Source organism: Neoarius graeffei, chromosome 26, assembly GCF_027579695.1.
Source record: "Neoarius graeffei isolate fNeoGra1 chromosome 26, fNeoGra1.pri, whole genome shotgun sequence".
NCBI classification, from domain to species: domain Eukaryota; kingdom Metazoa; phylum Chordata; class Actinopteri; order Siluriformes; family Ariidae; genus Neoarius; species Neoarius graeffei.
The window spans coordinates 24,599,061-24,617,643 of NC_083594.1; the positions used below are offsets into that span (position 1 = coordinate 24,599,061).

Below are 18,583 nucleotides of genomic sequence, written 5' to 3' on the forward strand. Positions count from 1 at the left end.
AATGGGACTTGCATTCCTGTACTGTGACTAAATTTTAAACATCAGAACATACATTCATGTAATCACATGGCCAGCTATTATCTATAGCTGTTTTTTCTATCACCTTTTTCATTATCTTGCTCAAAAGACAAAATACCCCTCAAGCTTGATGGAACGAAATGCAGTCAATTCTGCTAGTCAGCAGAAATGGCAATTGTTCCTGTGTAGAACATACCGTAGATGTAATCTTTCCAGACTTTATGTAATTGTCATAAAACAAACAAAAACATATGTAGCGCGTATTGAGTGTGGGTGGAGCACAGAGGACGGCAGGACAGCGTTTGGAGGCAGACAAGGTGATTTATTCTTACAACTTTTCAGTCTAAAAATCTTAGTTATTTGTTTGTTTATTCACACACACACACACACGTCTGGTCCCGGGTTGCGCTCCCTCTCCTCTCTCTCTGCCTCCTTAAATAGGGAGCGGTTACTGGGAAAACACACACACAAACACAGGTTAATTATCCTCAGGTGTCGCGATTCTGCCACTCACCTTCCCCGGCTCCACCCTCCTGTCACAGACCGGCGCTTGACCACGCCCCCGCTGCCACATACCCCCACCGCCCGACTCAGGCCGGGCGCTCGTCTGGCCGGCAGCCGACTCCCCCCCCCCCCCTTGACGGGAGAGGAAGTCCGCCACGACCATCTGCGCCCCCGGCCTGTGGACCACCTTGAAGTTGAAGGGTTGGAGTGCCAGATACCAACGGGTGATCCGCGCGTTGGCATCCTTCATGCGGTGGAGCCACTGGAGGGGCGCGTGGTCCGAACAGAGAGTGAAAGAGCGCCCCAGCAGGTAGTAACGGAGGGCGAGGACCGCCCACTTAATCGCCAGGCACTCTTTTTCAATGGTGCTGTAGCGCCCCTCACGCACCGACAGCTTCCGGCTGATATACAGGACCGGGCGGTCCTCCCCCTCCACCTGCTGGGACAAAACGGCCCCCAGCCCTCTGTCCGACGCATCGGTCTGCAACACAAAAGGGAGAGAGAAGTCAGGGGAGTGTAAAAGTGGCCCCCCACACAGTGCAGCCTTTACCTCAGAGAAAGCCCGCTGGCACTGCTCCGTCCACTGGACCGGATCTGGCGCCCCCTTTTTAGTGAGGTCAGTCAGCGGGCTGGTGACGTCCGAATAATTAGGTATAAACCTACGATAGTAGCCAGCCAGCCCCAGGAACTGCCTCACCCCCTTTTTGGTCTTGGGCCTCGGGCAGGCCGCAATCGCTGCCGTCTTATTAATTTGGGGACGCACCTGCCCGTTGCCCAAGTGGAAGCCCAGATACCGTACTTCCACCCGCCCAATCGCACACTTCTTCGGGTTGGCAGTGAGTCCCGCCCGCCTCAGCGACCTAAGGATGGCCCTCAGGTGTTGTAGGTGCCGCTGCCAATCATTACTATAAATGATGATATCATCTAGGTAAGCGGCGGCATAGGTGGCGTGGGGCCGGAGGACCCTGTCCATCAGCCGCTGAAATGTAGCGGGCGCCCCAAACAGCCCAAAAGGAAGTGTGACGAACTGGTGTAAGCCGAACGGTGTGGAAAAGGCCGTTTTTTCCCGGGATAATGGAGTCAAGGGGATCTGCCAATATCCCTTCGTCAAATCCAGTGTCGAGTAAAAGCGAGCCGTGCCTAGTCGATCGAGCAGCTCATCAATACGAGGCATTGGGTACGCATCAAATTTAGACACCGCGTTGACTTTTCTATAGTCCACACAGAACCGGACCGAGCCGTCGGCCTTGGGAACCAAGACCACCGGGCTGCTCCAGTCACTGTGGGACTCCTCGACGATGCCCATTTCGAGCATGGCCTGAAGTTCTTCCCGAACCACCTTTTTTTTGTGTTCGGGTAATCTATAAGGACGGCTCCGCACTACCACCCCCGGGGGCGTCTCTATGTGGTGTTCTATGAGGTTAGTGCGACCGGGCAGGGGCGAGAACACATCCGAAAACTCGGCCTGCAACTGGGCGACCTCCGTGAGTTGGGTCGGGGAGAGGTGGTCTCCACAGGGGACCGGAGAGGTACGCGATGCCAATGACCCTTTTTGGACCTCCGGCCCCAGCTCCGCCTTCTCCGGAACTACCGACACCAACGCCACGGGGACCTCCTCGTTCCAAAGTTTCAGCAGATTGAGGTGGTAGATCTGTAGTGCCCCCTCCCTGTCCGTTCGCCTAACCTCATAGTCGACGTCCCCGACTCGCCGTGTGACCTCAAAGGGTCCTTGCCACTTGGCGATTAATTTGGAGCTCGACGTGGGCAACAGGACGAGTACCTTATCTCCCGGAGTGAACTCTCTAAGGCGCGTGCCCTTGTTGTACAGGCGGGTTTGCCGTTCCTGGGCCTGCCGCAAATTCTCCTGAGTTAGGTGGGTGAGCGTGTGGAGTTTTGCGCGCAGATCCATAACGTACTGAATTTCGTTTTTGCTCGGTGAAGGTCCCTCCTCCCAATTTTCCCGCAGTACATCTAAGATGCCGCGCGGCTTACGCCCATATAATAATTCAAACGGGGAGAACCCCGTGGAGGCTTGGGGGGCCTCTCGCACTGCAAACAACAAGGGTTCGAGCCACTTATCCCAGTTACGTGCGTCCTCACTTACGAATTTTTTGATAATATTCTTGAGGGTGCGGTTGAACCGTTCAACTAAACCGTCCGTCTGTGGGTGATAAACGCTGGTGCGGATCGGCTTAATACCCAGTAGCCCATACAGTTCGCTCAGTGTTCGTGACATAAACGAGGTGCCTTGGTCAGTCAGAATCTCTTTCGGGATTCCAACCCGGGAGATGACGTGGAAGAGGGCCTCCGCAATACTGCGTGCTGAGATATTGCGAAGAGGCACCGCTTCCGGGTATCGCGTTGCATAGTCCACCAGAACCAATATAAAGCGGTACCCTCGTGTTGACCGATCTAATGGCCCGACGAGATCCATCCCAATCCTTTCGAATGGGGTCTCGATTAATGGTAGGGGGCGCAAGGGCGCTTTTGGAATGGCCGCTGGATTTACTAACTGGCATTCGCGGCACGCCGTACACCACTTACGGACGTCGCCGCGAATCCCCGGCCAATAGAACCGGGCCATTATCCGGGCGAGTGTCTTATCCTGCCCGAGGTGTCCAGCCATGGGATTAAAGTGAGCCGCCTGAAATACCAATTCCCGGCGGCTCTTTGGAATTAGCAATTGGGTGACTCGCTCTTTCGTCTGAGTGTCCTGCGTCACTCGGTATAACCTATCCTTCAAAATGGCAAAATAGGGGAAGGACGGGGTGGCGCCCGGCGGGAGCGTCTGACCATCGATTACTCTCACTTGGTCAAACGCGTGTCGCAGAGTCTCGTCTCGCGATTGTTCCAGTGGGAAATCCGCGAGGGATTCCCCAATAGAAAGAGGAGGGGCCGGTGGCTCCTCACTCTGTCGCGGAGATGACGTAGACGGCTCTGCGACCGCAGCTCCAGCCAAAGCGACACCGGGACCCTCCCCTGTTAACCGGCAGGACCCACTCTTTATTAGGCGTGCCATTAAACCCCGAAATCCCGGCCAATCAGTCCCCAAGATCAAAGAGTGGGTAAGGCGAGGATTAACCGCCGCCTTCACTATCGATTTCTCCCCTCTGAAATGTATGTGGACCGACACCAACGGGTAGCTGTGAATATCCCCGTGCACACACAACACCTTCACCCCTTGTGCTCCCCCCAATGCCTCGCCTTGCACCAGGCTTTGGCGGATTGAGGTCTGATTGCAACCTGAATCCACCAACGCCTGATATGTAGCCCCTTGTACACTTACCAGTATGCGATACGCTCCGGCCCGATTGAGGGCAGCCTCTGGCGCGTCGGGGATCCGCACCAGTGCCCCTACTTCCATCGCTGCACACTGTTGCTGCAGGTGGCCCGGATCCCCGCAGCGCCAGCAAACCGGCCCGGGCCTTCCCTCTGCAGCTGTGTTCTGGGGCTCACTCACCTGAGGGGGGGGAGAGACAGACACAGAAGGGAGACACGGGAGGGCACCACGGGGGCGGCGGGCCGGCTGGGGTGGAGCCGGCCCCCGCCTCCGCGGTGGGGGAATGGGGCGAGGACGGGACACGGGAGGAGGGGGGGGAGAAAGAGAGAGAGAAGAGGAGAAAGAAGATGCTGTCGTCCGCTGTCCTGCTGCAGGAACAGCCGCCAGATGATCCTCCGCCAGTCCCACGGCCTGATCCAGCGACGCCGGGCGGTGGCACTGGACCCACTCCGCGGTTCCAGCTGGTAAGCGGGCGATGAACTGCTCCAGCGCCACCTGGTCGATGATTCCCTCGGCGTCGCGATCTTCGGCCCTCAGCCACCGCCAGCAGGCGTCCCGGAGCTGCTGGCCGAACGCGAACGGGCTGCCGACTTCCTCCATCCGCAGCGCGCGGAAGCGCTGGCGCTGCTGCTCCGGCGTGCGCCCCACGCGCTGGAGGACAGCCCGGCGAAGGTCGGCGTAGGCCAGCCTGCGATCGGCGGGGAGCTGTAGCGCGGCCAGCTGCGCCTCTCCCGTCAGGAGGGGGAGGAGGCGCGCCGCGCGCTGCTCCATCGGCCACCCCGAGGCTTCGGCGACCTGTTCGAACAATGTGATGAAAGCCTCGGGGTCGTCCTGCGGGCCCATCTTGGTCACGGTGAGGGGAGACGGGCCCGCGGCCGGGGCGCTGGTGGACCCCGCCGACGCGAGGAGACGCCGGAACGCCTCTCGATCTTCCTGCTGGGCCAGCACCAGGGCTTCGAAGCGGCGCTCCTGCTCCTTTCGGAGCGTGACAAGTGCCTGGTGCTGGCTCTGCTGAGCCGTGGCGAGGGCGTGGACCAAGTCCGTGAACGGGGAGGATTCCATGGGGCTGCTGTGTTGGTGCTCCACCGTGTCCCGGGTTTCGGCACCACTGTAGCGCGTATTGAGTGTGGGTGGAGCACAGAGGACGGCAGGACAGCGTTTGGAGGCAGACAAGGTGATTTATTCTTACAACTTTTCAGTCTAAAAATCTTAGTTATTCGTTTGTTTATTCACACACACACACACATGTCTGGTCCCGGGTTGCGCTCCCTCTCCTCTCTCTCTGCCTCCTTAAATAGGGAGCGGTTACTGGGAAAACACACACACAAACACAGGTTAATTATCCTCAGGTGTCGCGATTCTGCCACTCACCTTCCCCGGCTCCACCCTCCTGTCACAGACCGGCGCTTGACCACGCCCCCGCTGCCACAACATATTTTTCATAGTTTCATATAAATGCAGTCTAATAATCTAACTGATAATTAAAACTAACTAACTAAATAAATAAATAAGCAGTACAAACTTTATACTGAATATTTGGTGAGATGTACCTTTGCTTAAAAATATTTATGTTGACTGCTTGTTAGAACCTGTGTCTGTCTCAGTTCAGATGCGTTGACGTAAGAGCGCTCTGGAGCAGGGAGAAAACAAACCACACGAATGAAATCAATCTGGTTTATTCAGGCACTGCTCAGTGATACACAAAAAGAGCAGGGTTTATATACATCAGAAGCTTTCGTGACAAGATAGGTAAGGGGCCCGGGGGCACAAGGTGAACTCGCCAGATAAGGAGTCGTTTTTATTATACATGAAAGAGCAGAATGTACACCCCCTAGAACAGGAGGGTCCAGGAATGTGGTTTCAGCGAAACTAGAAGGTACAGAGAAGAGCAGAAGAGTATGTTCTCGCGGCTATGCACGTTTACCAGGATGTGAACAGGTCATAAGTTCAGTACAGCTATGCACGAGAACACACATACAATCTTACAATCCCCTCTTTTATACTTTGTTTACAGAGTATAACTACAGTTTAGACTCTAATGTATTGGCAGACATAGGGGTGTAACCAGAGTGCGCAACCATCATATTGTAGATCCTATCCATACAGCAACGAAACAGAAAAGGGCCACATATGCAAACGAGAAGACCAATCACCAGTACAGGAATAATCATAGAGATGTATGGGGCCAGTCCCCCAAAGAGGACATGCAGCCACCCCCAGCCCCAAGTAGAGCTGGCCTGCTCGTCCATTTTTAAATCATGGGCTACTTGTCGCATTTTTTCTAGCTGACGTGTAATGTCACCTAAACTCGGATCATCATTAGCGGGGACGAAAGTGCAGCATGAATCATCTACCATAGCACAGACACCACCCTCCTTGGCGAGGAAAATGTCCAGGGCCATGCGATTTTGAGTAGTCATTAAGCGCAATGCTGTTAACTCGACACGGATGCCTTCTATGGCGGCGTTAGTGGCGTTAACGAAGGTAGCCAGACGATAGTGAGTCACTTCCAGTTGATTCCAGACCTGGGTTAGACCGTATTGGGGAACTAATGATTGCCAGAATTTATTCCATTTGCTTTCTAATTGATGTTCGGGCGGCGGGAAGGAATCGTCGCTTACAGAACGCCTGGTGCGCGGACGTCCCGGAGACTTACCTGATGGCAAGACAATCATGATTTTGCTTTTAAATTGTGTTAGACCACAACGTCCGTTCCACATAAATGGAAGGGAGAGATAAACTCCTGTCCCGCAGACCCAATACCAATCATCGCCTAACGGGTCGGTGCCTACTATGTCGGGGGCAATGACAGAGCAGTTCCGGGAAGATGTACATGTGGCATTTTGAAGATAGGCTTCATATGTACTCGAAGAATTATACTCATCCAGGATTGTTCCACAATGCTGTCGGGAGAGCAGTCCTAATGAAAAGTTCGTATTTCCCTGTCGTTCTACACACACTGGGAACACAAATTTTGGTGGTACCTGAGCCGAGAACCCTTGAGGTCGAAACATTTCTGGAATCCAAAACTTCCGCATCGTTCGTATAGATTTTAAGCAATCAGTTAGGTTATTCGACGTGTTCTTGTGACAATTGTGCAAGCCTTTTACCTGCGAGTGGTTAGAGAATTCGGAATGAGTGTGTGTTTGATTAACTGTATACCCTCCCAGACACACCAAAGTTAAACATGAGCGAGCTAACTGTTGTAAGGCGCCAAACGAGCCGTTCTGCGACCTAGGAGCGAGAGACACAGATGCTGAGCTCACAGGCATTAAATGACAGACATAACATGATTCATTAGTATGTTGTTTAGCAGTCCAGTTGGCAAATTGCCAAAAAACGTTGTCCTCGTGGCTGGCTTGAGCGGGATTCCCTGCTCCAAGCACTAAGACCAATACCAGAAGGAAAGTCATACTGGTCACTGACTTTGTTCTTTCTGTGTCCACAGGATGTAGATAGTTGAAGGTAGCCCAGGCTCACGTGTCTTTCAGATTCTTTAGCCCAGAAGTCTGCAGGACTCACCGACCATCCCCTCTTTGTAGATCAGCCGAAACCGGATTATTCCAGATGCTGGGGAGAGGATCCCTGAAAAGGCCGTCAGCTGTTGTCACAACAACCTTCTGTAACACAAAAACCTGTTAGACATCATCATCATAGATTCAATTTACTATTGGAGCCTTCTTGATTCGGCTGGCGTGGATCCACTGTGGAAAAAGGTCAGTTAGTACAGCCGTTCGAGTTACAGCGAGCACATCCGTGGGTTCACTGTAGGGCGGTTCCTCCAAAGGAGCGCCTAATTTCGCAAATTTCTTTACCAACACTTTATCCCCTACCTCAAAGGGGTGAGTGGGTGCCTCAGGAATGGGAGGCTTTTTGGAATTTAGTCTCGTCCAGTACTCATCCAACACCCGCATGAGACCCACGGCGTACTCACTGAGATGTACATCAAGATCACTCGTTCCTATAGCCTGCATACCTCTGCGCCAGGGTGTAGGAAAAGGCCGGCCCATCACGAGCTCGTACGGAGACAGGTTGTCGAGGGCCACTTGAGCGGTCATTCGCATGTCAGCGAGAACTAAAGGCAAAACTTGTACCCAATTTTTAGTACCAGCTTCTTGCATGGCTTTACGCAGCTTACCCTTGATTGTTCTGTTTGCGCGCTCCACAATGCCGGAGGACTGCGGATGGTACGGGATGTGGAAACGCCAATGGATCTTTAAGTCTTTACACAGTTCTTGTGTCACCTTAGAGGTGAACGGCGTACCTTTGTCAGAGTCTATCCCTACCGGGAGACCATAACGCGGAATGATTTCTTGCGTCAATTTGTTTACCGCCGTGCGAGCGTCTTCTTTCCCGCAAGGGAAAGCCTCCACCCATCGTGAAAATTTGTCGACCATGACCAAGAGATACTTAAAGGGGCCCTGTTTTGGCATGTGAGTAAAGTCAATCTGCCATTCCTGGAACGGCGTGTCAGGTATGGGAAGGTGCTGATGTACCGCGCCTGGTTTAGATGGATTATTCTGGGCGCACGTTAAACATCTGTCTAGAATGTGATGTACATCGGTGTGTATTTTGTCGATGCAAAATATTTTGGATAAATCCTCCACTACCCCCCTTCGTCCGCGGTGAGTGGGACCATGAAACTCGCGGACGAGAAATGGAGTGCAATGTCTAGGCAAACAAAGGCGGCCCTGAGCATCGATCCGAACGCCGTCAGACGGCTGCGCGCCGCATGAGTCCCAGAAATGGTTGTCTGAGGCCGAAGCGGAGGCCTGGAGGGAGATCAAGTCAATGTCCGGAAGAACGGCACTAATCATACGGCTGGATGAGACCAGGGAGAGAGTAAGCGAAGGCGGAAAAACACCGGAGGCAGCCGCGGCTTTGGCAATGCGATCGGCGAGAGAGTTTCCCCTGATCTCAAAAGAGTCCCCAATACAATGAGCACGAGTCTTAACAATGGCTAAAGAGCGCGGGAGAAGACACGCTGTAATAAGATCAGTAACAAGCGAAGAATGAGAAATGGGCTTACCGTCTGCAGTGGTGAACCCACGCGAAGCCCAAATCCGACCAAAGTCGTGAGCAACGCCGAAAGCGTAACGTGAGTCAGTGTAGATAGTGACGTCTGTGTCCTGAGCAATAACACATGCACGGGTTAGAGCGTATAGTTCGGCAGCCTGAGCCGAGGAGAAAGGAAGAGAAAAAGCTTCAACAGTTTCATCAGGAAGGCGGCACACAGAATAACCACACACGAAAACGCCGTCAGAGGGGCGTGAGCACGAGCCGTCCACAAACAGCGAATCACCTGAAAGTAACGGGGTGGAGCGTAAGTCGGGGCGGATACTTGTCTCGAAAAGAATGCTAGAAATGCAGTCGTGTGTTTCAGAAGGAAGAAAATCATCCTGTGAATTGAGGAGGCGCTGAAGCGCGTGCGCGAGAGAATCAAAGGAGGAGGAGGGCTTAACAGTAAGGTTTTCGGTGGCCAAAAGAATAGACTCGTATCCAGAGCGACGCTGCGCAGATAAATGCTGGGTACTGAGGTTCTTTAAAACGTGCACTACATCATGTGAGGTGTGGAGAACGAGCGGGTGAGACAAAACCAGCCGTTCAGCGTCCGTGACCATGACAGCACATGCAGCCACCGCCCTGAGGCAAGCAGGGAGACCCTGTGCCACAGAATCAAGAGTTTTAGAGAGGAACGCACAAGGCCGCATACCCCCCCCGTGCTCCTGCGCCAAAACCCCAGACGCAGTTCCCTGCTGGTTGCACACATATAAATGAAACGGCAAACGGTAATTCGGAAGTCCGAGAGCAGGGGCCGAGCATAAAGCCTGTTTCAAGGCCCTGAAGGCCGTCAGCATCTCATCAGACCACACCAGGGGCTGAGTCAAAGGGTCCGAGTGCAGAATTGCAGAGCGCAGACACTTGTCATAGGTGGAACAGTCAGGAATCCACTGGCGGCAGTAATTGATAAGTCCCAGAAAAGCCATGAGGGCGTGTTTGGTGGCAGGCACCTGAGTGTCTAGGATGACCTGCACACGCTCGGGGCTGAGCCTGCGGGAGCCCTGGGAGAGATCGTGACCCAGATATCGAACAGTGGGGAGGCAGAACTGAAGCTTAGTTCGTGAGACCTTGAAACCTTCTTGCGCCAGAAGAGAGAGGAGAGCGAGTGTGGCTTTAGCGCAAAGGTCCTCGTCCTCCGCCGTTACCAGAAGATCATCCGCGTATTGGAGCACGGAGGAGCCCGAGGGGAGGCACAAATCGGCCAAGGCGTCCCTAACCACGGCTGTGAAGACCGCAGGAGAATCAACATACCCTTGAGGTAACCTGGTCCAGGTGTACTGCTTACCCCTATGCGTAAAAGCAAACAGGGGCTGTGTCTCACAGCCCACAGGGACGCTGAAAAAGGCAGAACAGAGGTCAATCACAGAGAAAAACGCATGTTCACACGGAATCGAGGCCATAAGAGAGGGAACGTCTGGAACTAATGGGGCGACTGGGATAATTAACTCATTAATCTTACGCAAGTCCTGGGTGAAACGCCACGTGCCGTTGGGCTTCCGCACCGGGTTCACTGGGGTGTTATAAGGGCTGACACAGGGAACAACCACACCTTGCTCTAGGAGAGAACACAGAACATCATCAATGCCAGACAGTTTAGCTGGGGAAAGGGGGTACTGTTTTACATATACTGGCGAAGAGTGTTTAATGACCGCCTCGTAAGGGGTACAGTTAACAAAGCCCACCTCGTCCTTATGTTCCGCCCAAAGAGAAGCTGGAAGGTCAGAAAGAGAGGGTGTGAGGTGGGTAACGGCACAAGCAGCATTGAGAAGGTTATGGGGAAGAGAAAGGGAGGTGAGGGCAAGAGCAGCCGACGAAGTGTCGTCTGGTATGTCAACAACCATGTGTGAGCCACTAAAAGAAATAGAGAGCCCTAGGAGGCTCATGAGGTCCCGTCCAAGCAGGTTAAAAGGGCAATCAGGCATGCAAACAAAGGAGTGAGAAAACTTCAGTAAAGGATCAAGGGCACAAGTAACAGAAAGGGGGGGCGTGCAACTGGAATGGAAAGGAACCCCTTCTATTCCCACAGAGCTTACAGACCGTGTAGATAAAGGACCCGCATATTCCCTCCCCACTGAGGACATGGTAGCCCCGGTGTCGAGTAAAAAAGGATATTCAGTCCCTGCCAGGCATAAAACAATAGTGGGAAGATCTTCGTTAAGAGGGGAGCTGAATAAAAGATTTAACATAGCAACGGTCGGGGTTTCATCGCTCTGAGGGCAGCCCTATGGGCGGGCAGGATCTCTCTGCCCTGTGGGGCTTGAACCGGCGCGCATGACGGGTTTCTCGCGTTCCTGCTCATCTCGCTGTTTCGCATGACATTCTCTTATCCAGTGCCCCTCTTTTCCACAATAGTGGCACTTTCCATTTCTCCTCCCTCCCCCGCCGCGCGGTCCCGTTCGGCGACCCCTCTCCTGTCGTCCCTCCGCTCGTCCGCCCGGCACGACGGATAAACATGCTTTATTCGTTTTACAGTCTAAAAGACCATCGCTCTCCAACGTGCGCACCCGCTCCCCGGCCTGACGGAGGACCAGATTATTCCGGTCACTCCAGTGATGTTTTAATACGCTCTGTATTTCGGGGCGACAATTAGACAGAAAGGTGGACAAGAACATTGGGTTCGGGTTTGCCAAATCAAGTTCAAGACCTCCCAAATGTTGCCAAACTTCCCCAAAGCGCTTCCAGAAAGCCGACGTCAGCTCAGAACGCTCCTGTTTGCAATTAGTGACCTGTGACAGGTCTCTATTTGCTTGTTTTAAGGCGAGCAGGTATCGCGTCAACTGCTCGCGAAGCTGCTGCAGCGCGTCCGGCGTGTCTTTCCAAAAGAAGGTAGACACGGTGCGCTGGCGAGGGCGACCGTTTTCCCCTACCGGAGGCAATTCCTCCTTAACATTAACAGCAATATCGTTGACGGGGCGGAGGACCTGTACGTTTTCTAACAGGGCCGTCTCATCGTATGCGCCTCCTAATTTATTCTGCAGAATAAACCGGTAGTCGGCTCCCGTTAGCTGACAGTTACGAGAAACATTAATTAACTGATCAACGAAGAGCAGAGGCTTGTCGGGTGACGGAAGAAGTGAGATGATGTCCTTAAGAGCCGACGGGGACGGAGGAGTTATATCAATACCACTGCGCTTTGCAACCCATACACAAGCAGCGTTTTGTGGCGGATAAGGACGCGAGCCGGCGTCTGGACCCACACCATCGGGATTATCCCAATCATCATCATCAGTGTCATCATCGGTGTCGTCACTGCTTTCTTCGTCTTTGCCGGTCTTGGCTGATGCAGGCGCACCTTTTATCCCTCCAGGGCGCTGCCCTCTGTCAACCGTGGGGGGGGGGCACGCAGACACAGCAGCCAGGGACGGATAAATTTTAGGAATCGTTTTTACAGATGACGACGATTTACCAGTAGCTTTTCCGGTCTTACTGTAAGGCGGAGGTTTGCTGTCTAACGAGGCTGGAGGAGCAGAAGGAGATTTAGATTTTCCCAACGCCGCCTCCACCGTTTCTGTAGTAACGGGCGCAGATCGAGGCTTCGGGATGGACTTCAAGACTGAACGGGGAGTATAGGCCTGTTTAAAATTATCCCATACCTTTTTCATGTCATACCACTTAGCGTAACCCTCCCGCATATACGGGCGATCCCAACCGGGGTCCCCTAATCCCTCATAAATCATGCGATAGGCTGATGCAAGATAACCAGGATCGAATGTACCTTGACGAGGATAGGAAGGAATTTGAGGGTTGGCCTCAGTCCAACCTGCCAAATTATCGAGCCAGGGAGAAACATAATAAGCAAAACCGCACCTAGTCATCCATTCGGCCGGGGTTTCCCCTGGCGCAGGCTTAGGGAACGAGCTTCCCATCGTACAATGACAACAAACGGATCTGAAGAGGAACAGACAACAAATATAGTACAAATTTGTATAGCGCGCTCTTCCTGGACTCGAACCAGGGAAAACTGTCCTCCGTAGGACACTACGAAACTACTGCCAACCAGGTAGTCAATCAAACATGTCTTACCTGATTGAGAGTATCACGTCGGGGTCACCAAATTGTTAGAACCTGTGTCTGTCTCAGTTCAGATGCGTTGACGTAAGAGCGCTCTGGAGCAGGGAGAAAACAAACCACACGAATGAAATCAATCTGGTTTATTCAGGCACTGCTCAGTGATACACAAAAAGAGCAGGGTTTATATACATCAGAAGCTTTCGTGACAAGATAGGTAAGGGGCCCGGGGGCACAAGGTGAACTCGCCAGATAAGGAGTCGTTTTTATTATACATGAAAGAGCAGAATGTACACCCCCTAGAACAGGAGGGTCCAGGAATGTGGTTTCAGCGAAACTAGAAGGTACAGAGAAGAGCAGAAGAGTATGTTCTCGCGGCTATGCACGTTTACCAGGATGTGAACAGGTCATAAGTTCAGTACAGCTATGCACGAGAACACACATACAATCTTACACTGCTCTTTATAGTATTTTTTAATGTAAAAACATTTAATTAAAACAATACTAGCCTCATGTGCAATTTGTTCAGTTTTATAAAGGAATTAATTTTACTGAGTATCTGCAGAACCAGCCACGGTTCTTCTGGAGACTTTGTCACATTTGCTTCTTATTTTTGCAGCAAAACCCAGCAGCTTTCATTGTGGTTTTTTTTTTTCCTTCTGAAAATTGTCCCTTATGTAATATGCTGCTTTCTTTACTGACAAACAAATGTTTTACTGTAACAGTACAAAAACAGTACAACAATCAAAAGTTTGGACACACCTAATTCAGTGTTTTTCCTTTATTTTTATTAATTAAAAAACACTTCATGTCTCAAAGTAATGACGGACTGTCGTTTCTCTTTACTTAGTTGGGCGGTTCTTCACATAATATGGATTACTACAGTTCTGGAATAGGGCTACTTATTGTATTTTTATTATTCACTGTTTGATCTCAAACACATTAAGAAGGCAAGAAATTGCACTGAGTAACTTTTGATGAGGCACACCTGTTAATTGAAAAGCATTCCAGGTGACTACCTCATGAAGCTGGGTTAAGATAATGCCAATAGTGTGCAAAGTGTTATCAAGGTAAACGCTGGCTAACTTGAAGAATCTAAACTATGACATTTTTAACACTTTTTGTTTACCACATAATTCCATACATGTTCCATATGTTGTTTGGATGTGTTCAGTATTGTTCTACAAAGTAGAAAATAGTCAAAATACAGAAAAAAAACTATGAATGAATAAGGGTATCTATCTATCTATCTATCTATCTATCTATCTATCTATCTATCTATCTAGGTGCAGTGCCTTGCAAAAGTATTCATCCCCCTTAGTGTTTGTCTTGTTTTGTTGCATTACAAGCTGGAATTAAAATGGATTTTTGGAGGGTTAGTACCATTTGATTTACACAACATGCTTACAACTCTAAAGATGCACATTGTTGTTTTATTGTGAGACAAACAATAATATGAAAAAACAGAAATCTGGAGTGTGCATAGGTATTCACCCCCTTTCATATGAAACCCCTAAATAAGAGCTGGTCCAACCAATTTACTTCATAAGTCACATAATTATTTAATTAAGATTCACCTGTGTGTAATCAAAGTGTCACATGATCTGTCACATGATGTCTGTATAAAATCAACCTGTTCTGGAAGGATCCTGAATCTGCAACATGATTAAGCAAGCAATATGAAAACCAAGGAGCACTCCAAACAGGTCAGAGACAAAGTTGTGAAGAATTATGGATCAGGGTTGGGTCATAAAAAATATCCCAAACTTTGAATATCCCAGGGAGCACCATTAAATCCATTATAGCAAAATGGAAAGAATATGGCATCATGACAAACCTGACAAGAGAAGGCCATCCACCAAAACTCACAGACCGGGCAAGGAATGCATTAATCAGGAGATGCAACAAAGACACCAAAGATACAGTGGTACTTGAAAGTTTGTGAACCCTTTAGAATTTTCTATATTTCTGCATAAATATTACCTAAAACATCATCAGATTTTCACACAAGTTCTAAAAGTAGATAAAGAGAACCCAGCTAAAAAAAAAGACAAATATTATACTTGGTAATTTATTTTTTGAGGGAAATGATCCAATATTACATATCTGTGAATGGAAAAAATTTGTGAACCTTTGCTTTCAGTATCTGGTGTGACCCCCTTGTGCAGCAATAACTGTAACTAAACATTTCCAGTAACTGTTGATCAGTCCTGCACACTGGCTTGAAGGAATTTTAGCCCATTCCTCCATACAGAACAGCTTCAACTCTGGGATGTTGGTGGGTTTCCTCACATGAACTTTTCACTTCAGGTCCTTCCACAACATTTCGACTGGATTAAGGTCAGGACTTTGACTTGGCCATTCCAAAACATTATTCTCCTTTAACCATTCTTTGGTAGAACAACTTGTGTGCTTAGGGTCATGCAGCAAGATAATGACCCGCCTTCTCTTGAGATTCAGTTCATGGACAGATGTCCTGACATTTTCCTTTAGAATTTGCTGGTATAATTCAGAATTCATTGTTCCATCAATGATGGCAAGCTGTCCTGTCCCAGATGCAGCAAAACAGGCCCAAACCACGATACTACCACCACCATGTTTCACAGATGGGATAAGGTTCTTCTGCTGGAATGCAGTGTCTTCCTTTCTCCAAACATAATGCTTCTCATTTAAACCAAAAAGTTCTATTTTGGTCTCATCTGTCCACAAAACATTTTTCCAATAGCCTTCTGGCTTGTCCACCTAATCTTTAGTAAACTGCAGATGAGCGGCAATGTTCTTTTTGGAGAGCAGTGGTTTTCTCCTTGCAACCCTGCCATGCACACCATTTGTTGTTCAGTGTTCTCCTGATGGTGGACTCATGAACATTAACATTAGCCAATGTGAGAGAGGCCTTCAGTTGCTTAGAAGTTACCATGGGGTCCTTTGTGACCTCGCCAACTATTACACGCATTGCTCTTGGAGTGATCTTTGTTGGTCGACCACTCCTGGGGAGGGTAACAATGGTCTTGTATTTCCTCCATTTGTACACAATCTGTCTGACTGTGGATTGGTGGAGTCCAAACTCTTTAGAGATGGTTCTGTAACCTTTTCCAGCCTAATGTGCATCAACAACACTTTTTCTGAGGTCCTCAGAAATTTCCTTTGTTCGTGCCATGATACACTTCCACAAACATGTGTTGTGAAGATCAGACTTTGATAGATCCCTGTTCTTTAAATAAAACAGGGTGCCCACTCACACCTGATTGTCATCCCATTGATTGAAAACACCTGACTCTAATTTCACCTTTAAATTTACTGCTAATCCTAGAGGTTCACATACTTTTGCCACTCACAGATATGTAATATTGGATCATTTTCCTCAATAAATAAATGACCAAGTATAATATTTTTGTCTCATTTGTTTAACTGGGTTCTCTTTATCTACTTTTAGGACTTGTGTGAAAATCTGATGATGTTTTAGGTCATATTTATGCAGAAATATAGAAAATTCTAAAGGGTTCACAAACTTTCAAGCACCACTGTTACACTGAAGGAGCTGCAAAGATCCAGTGGCCAGAAAAAAAAAAAGTCTTTGCTTAAAAAAATCACGTTTGGACTTTGCCCAACAGCATGTGGCAGACTCGCCAAACACATGGAAGAAGGTTCTGTGGTCAAATCAGACAAAAATTTAACTTTTTGACCATCATGGGAAATGCCATGTGTGGCGCAAACCCAACACCCTGAGAACACCATCCCTACAATGAAGCATGGTGGTGGCAACATCATGCTGTTGGAATGTTTTTCATCTGCAGGGATAGGAAAGCTGGCCAGGACTGAAGGAAAGATGGCACTAAATACAGGACAATTCTGGAGGAAAACCTGTTTGAGTCAGCCAGAGGTATGAGACTGGGATGAAGGCTCATGGTCTAGCAGGACAATGACCCTAAACATACTGCTAAAGCTACACTGGAGTGGTTTAAAGGGAAACAATGTCTTGGAATGGCCTAATCAAAGCCCAGACCTTAATCCAATTGAAAGTGTATGGCATAACTTGAAGATTGGTGTACACCAACGCAACCCATCTAACTTGAAGGAGTTGGAGCAGTTTTGCCTTGAGGAATGGGCAAAAATCCCAGTGGCTAGATGTGCTAAGCTAATCGAGACATACCCCAAGAGACTTGCAGCTGTAATTGTAGCAAAAAGTGGCTCTATAAAGTATTGACTTTGGGAGGTGGGGGGGTCAATACCTATGCACACTCCAGATTTCTGTTTTTTCATCTTAATTATTGTTTGTCACAATAAAAAAAAATGTGCACTTTTAAAGTGGTAGGCATGTTGTGTAAATCAAATGGTGCTAACCCCCCCAAAATCCATTTTAATCCCAGCTTGTAATGCAACAAAACAGGACAAACACCAAGGGAGATGAATACTTTTGCAAGGCACTGTAGATATATAGATATACTGATACTTAAAGTTTCCTTTAGTTTGTCTTTCTGGGAGAAACAATCAATTTTTCTATGTCTAACAGAGGTTTTCATTTTCTGATAGGGCATCAAGCAGAACTCCTTTAGGAAGCCTTAACTACTGTATATAAAATACATTTAAGGACCCAATTTTTTAAATAGGAGTATAGATATAAGAAGGTAGATTTAAACAGTTCTATCTGAATCTAATCTAATCTTGATTGTGTTAATTGAATTCTTCATGTGGCTTTAACTTAAATCTGTTATCTTTTGCCCGCAGCCTGTACGTGTACTGATAACGGGAAGTGTGATGATGGCATAGACGGTGATGGTAGCTGTTTCTGCCAGGAGGGCTGGACAGGAGTGATGTGCGAGTCCAAAATCGGTAAAAAAGAATAATATTTTACTTTATTAAGACATTGATAGGAATATGTACTTTAATTTTAAGATCATAATAGTGTTGGGTCAATGTGACTGGATATCAGGACAGATAAACTGAAATGTCTTCAGGTCCAGTTACCTTGACTTAATGTTTCTATTAGACATCCAGTTGACCAAAAACAAACAAAAAAAACTTTGTGAACTGTGTTACTAACCATCTTCTTAATATAATTTAATAGTTGTGGAGCCTGTTTGTTCCCCGGAGTGCCACTCTAATGCTGTTTGCCTGCCTGACAATCAGTGCCAATGTCAACCGCCATATGAAGGAAACGGCTATAAATGCACAGGTTTGTTCCCCCGTTTTTCGGGACTCTATGGTAGGTCGAAGGCACATCAAAAGTCGATAACATATGGTAGTGCAGTGTTACAAGCATGGTAGAGAAAAAAAGCACCACCAAATATACATTTACAACATTTATTATAAGGAAATAACATGTCAAAAGAAAAACGCTCCGTCTTAAGTGTTCATTCTCAGTAGCAAGCAACAAGATGACAGACGACCTTTTATTTTCTATGTATGTGTGTCACATTGAGCCATGATGACTGCAGCAAAGCAACACCTCAATTAGCAACAGTTAAAATTCTTTGTATTATTACATTTAAAGTTCTTGCAATTTGGTATGATGTGGTGAAATAACTAATCCAAATGATTTGCTTGAGTGACTGCCCGGTATCTTATGGTGCATGTGGTTTGACGTTTCTCCACTTCCCCACTCAGAAATTTAGTTCCTACCTGCAATTAGTTGGAGTAGTTAATTAAGAAAAAAAAAATCTATACTAGTCTTCCCTGGTGAGCGAGCGAGCGATGGATAGATGGATGGCAGGC

General features: G+C 48.7%; 1 protein-coding gene across 6 annotated transcripts in view; it reads left to right on the forward strand.

Annotated features, from left to right (window-relative positions):
* Positions 1-18,583, forward strand: part of stab1 (stabilin 1) — a 403,938-nt gene that overhangs the window by 301,484 nt on the left and 83,871 nt on the right. For all 6 annotated transcript variants that reach the window (XR_009651684.1, XM_060910924.1, XM_060910926.1 and 3 more), the window contains 2 exons: positions 17,597-17,701; positions 17,937-18,044. Coding sequence is in view for 5 of the 6 variants with exons in the window: in XM_060910924.1 (XP_060766907.1) it covers positions 17,597-17,701; positions 17,937-18,044 (213 nt within the window). In the remaining variant the exon portion in view is untranslated. The remainder of the gene's footprint in view (positions 1-17,596; positions 17,702-17,936; positions 18,045-18,583) is intronic.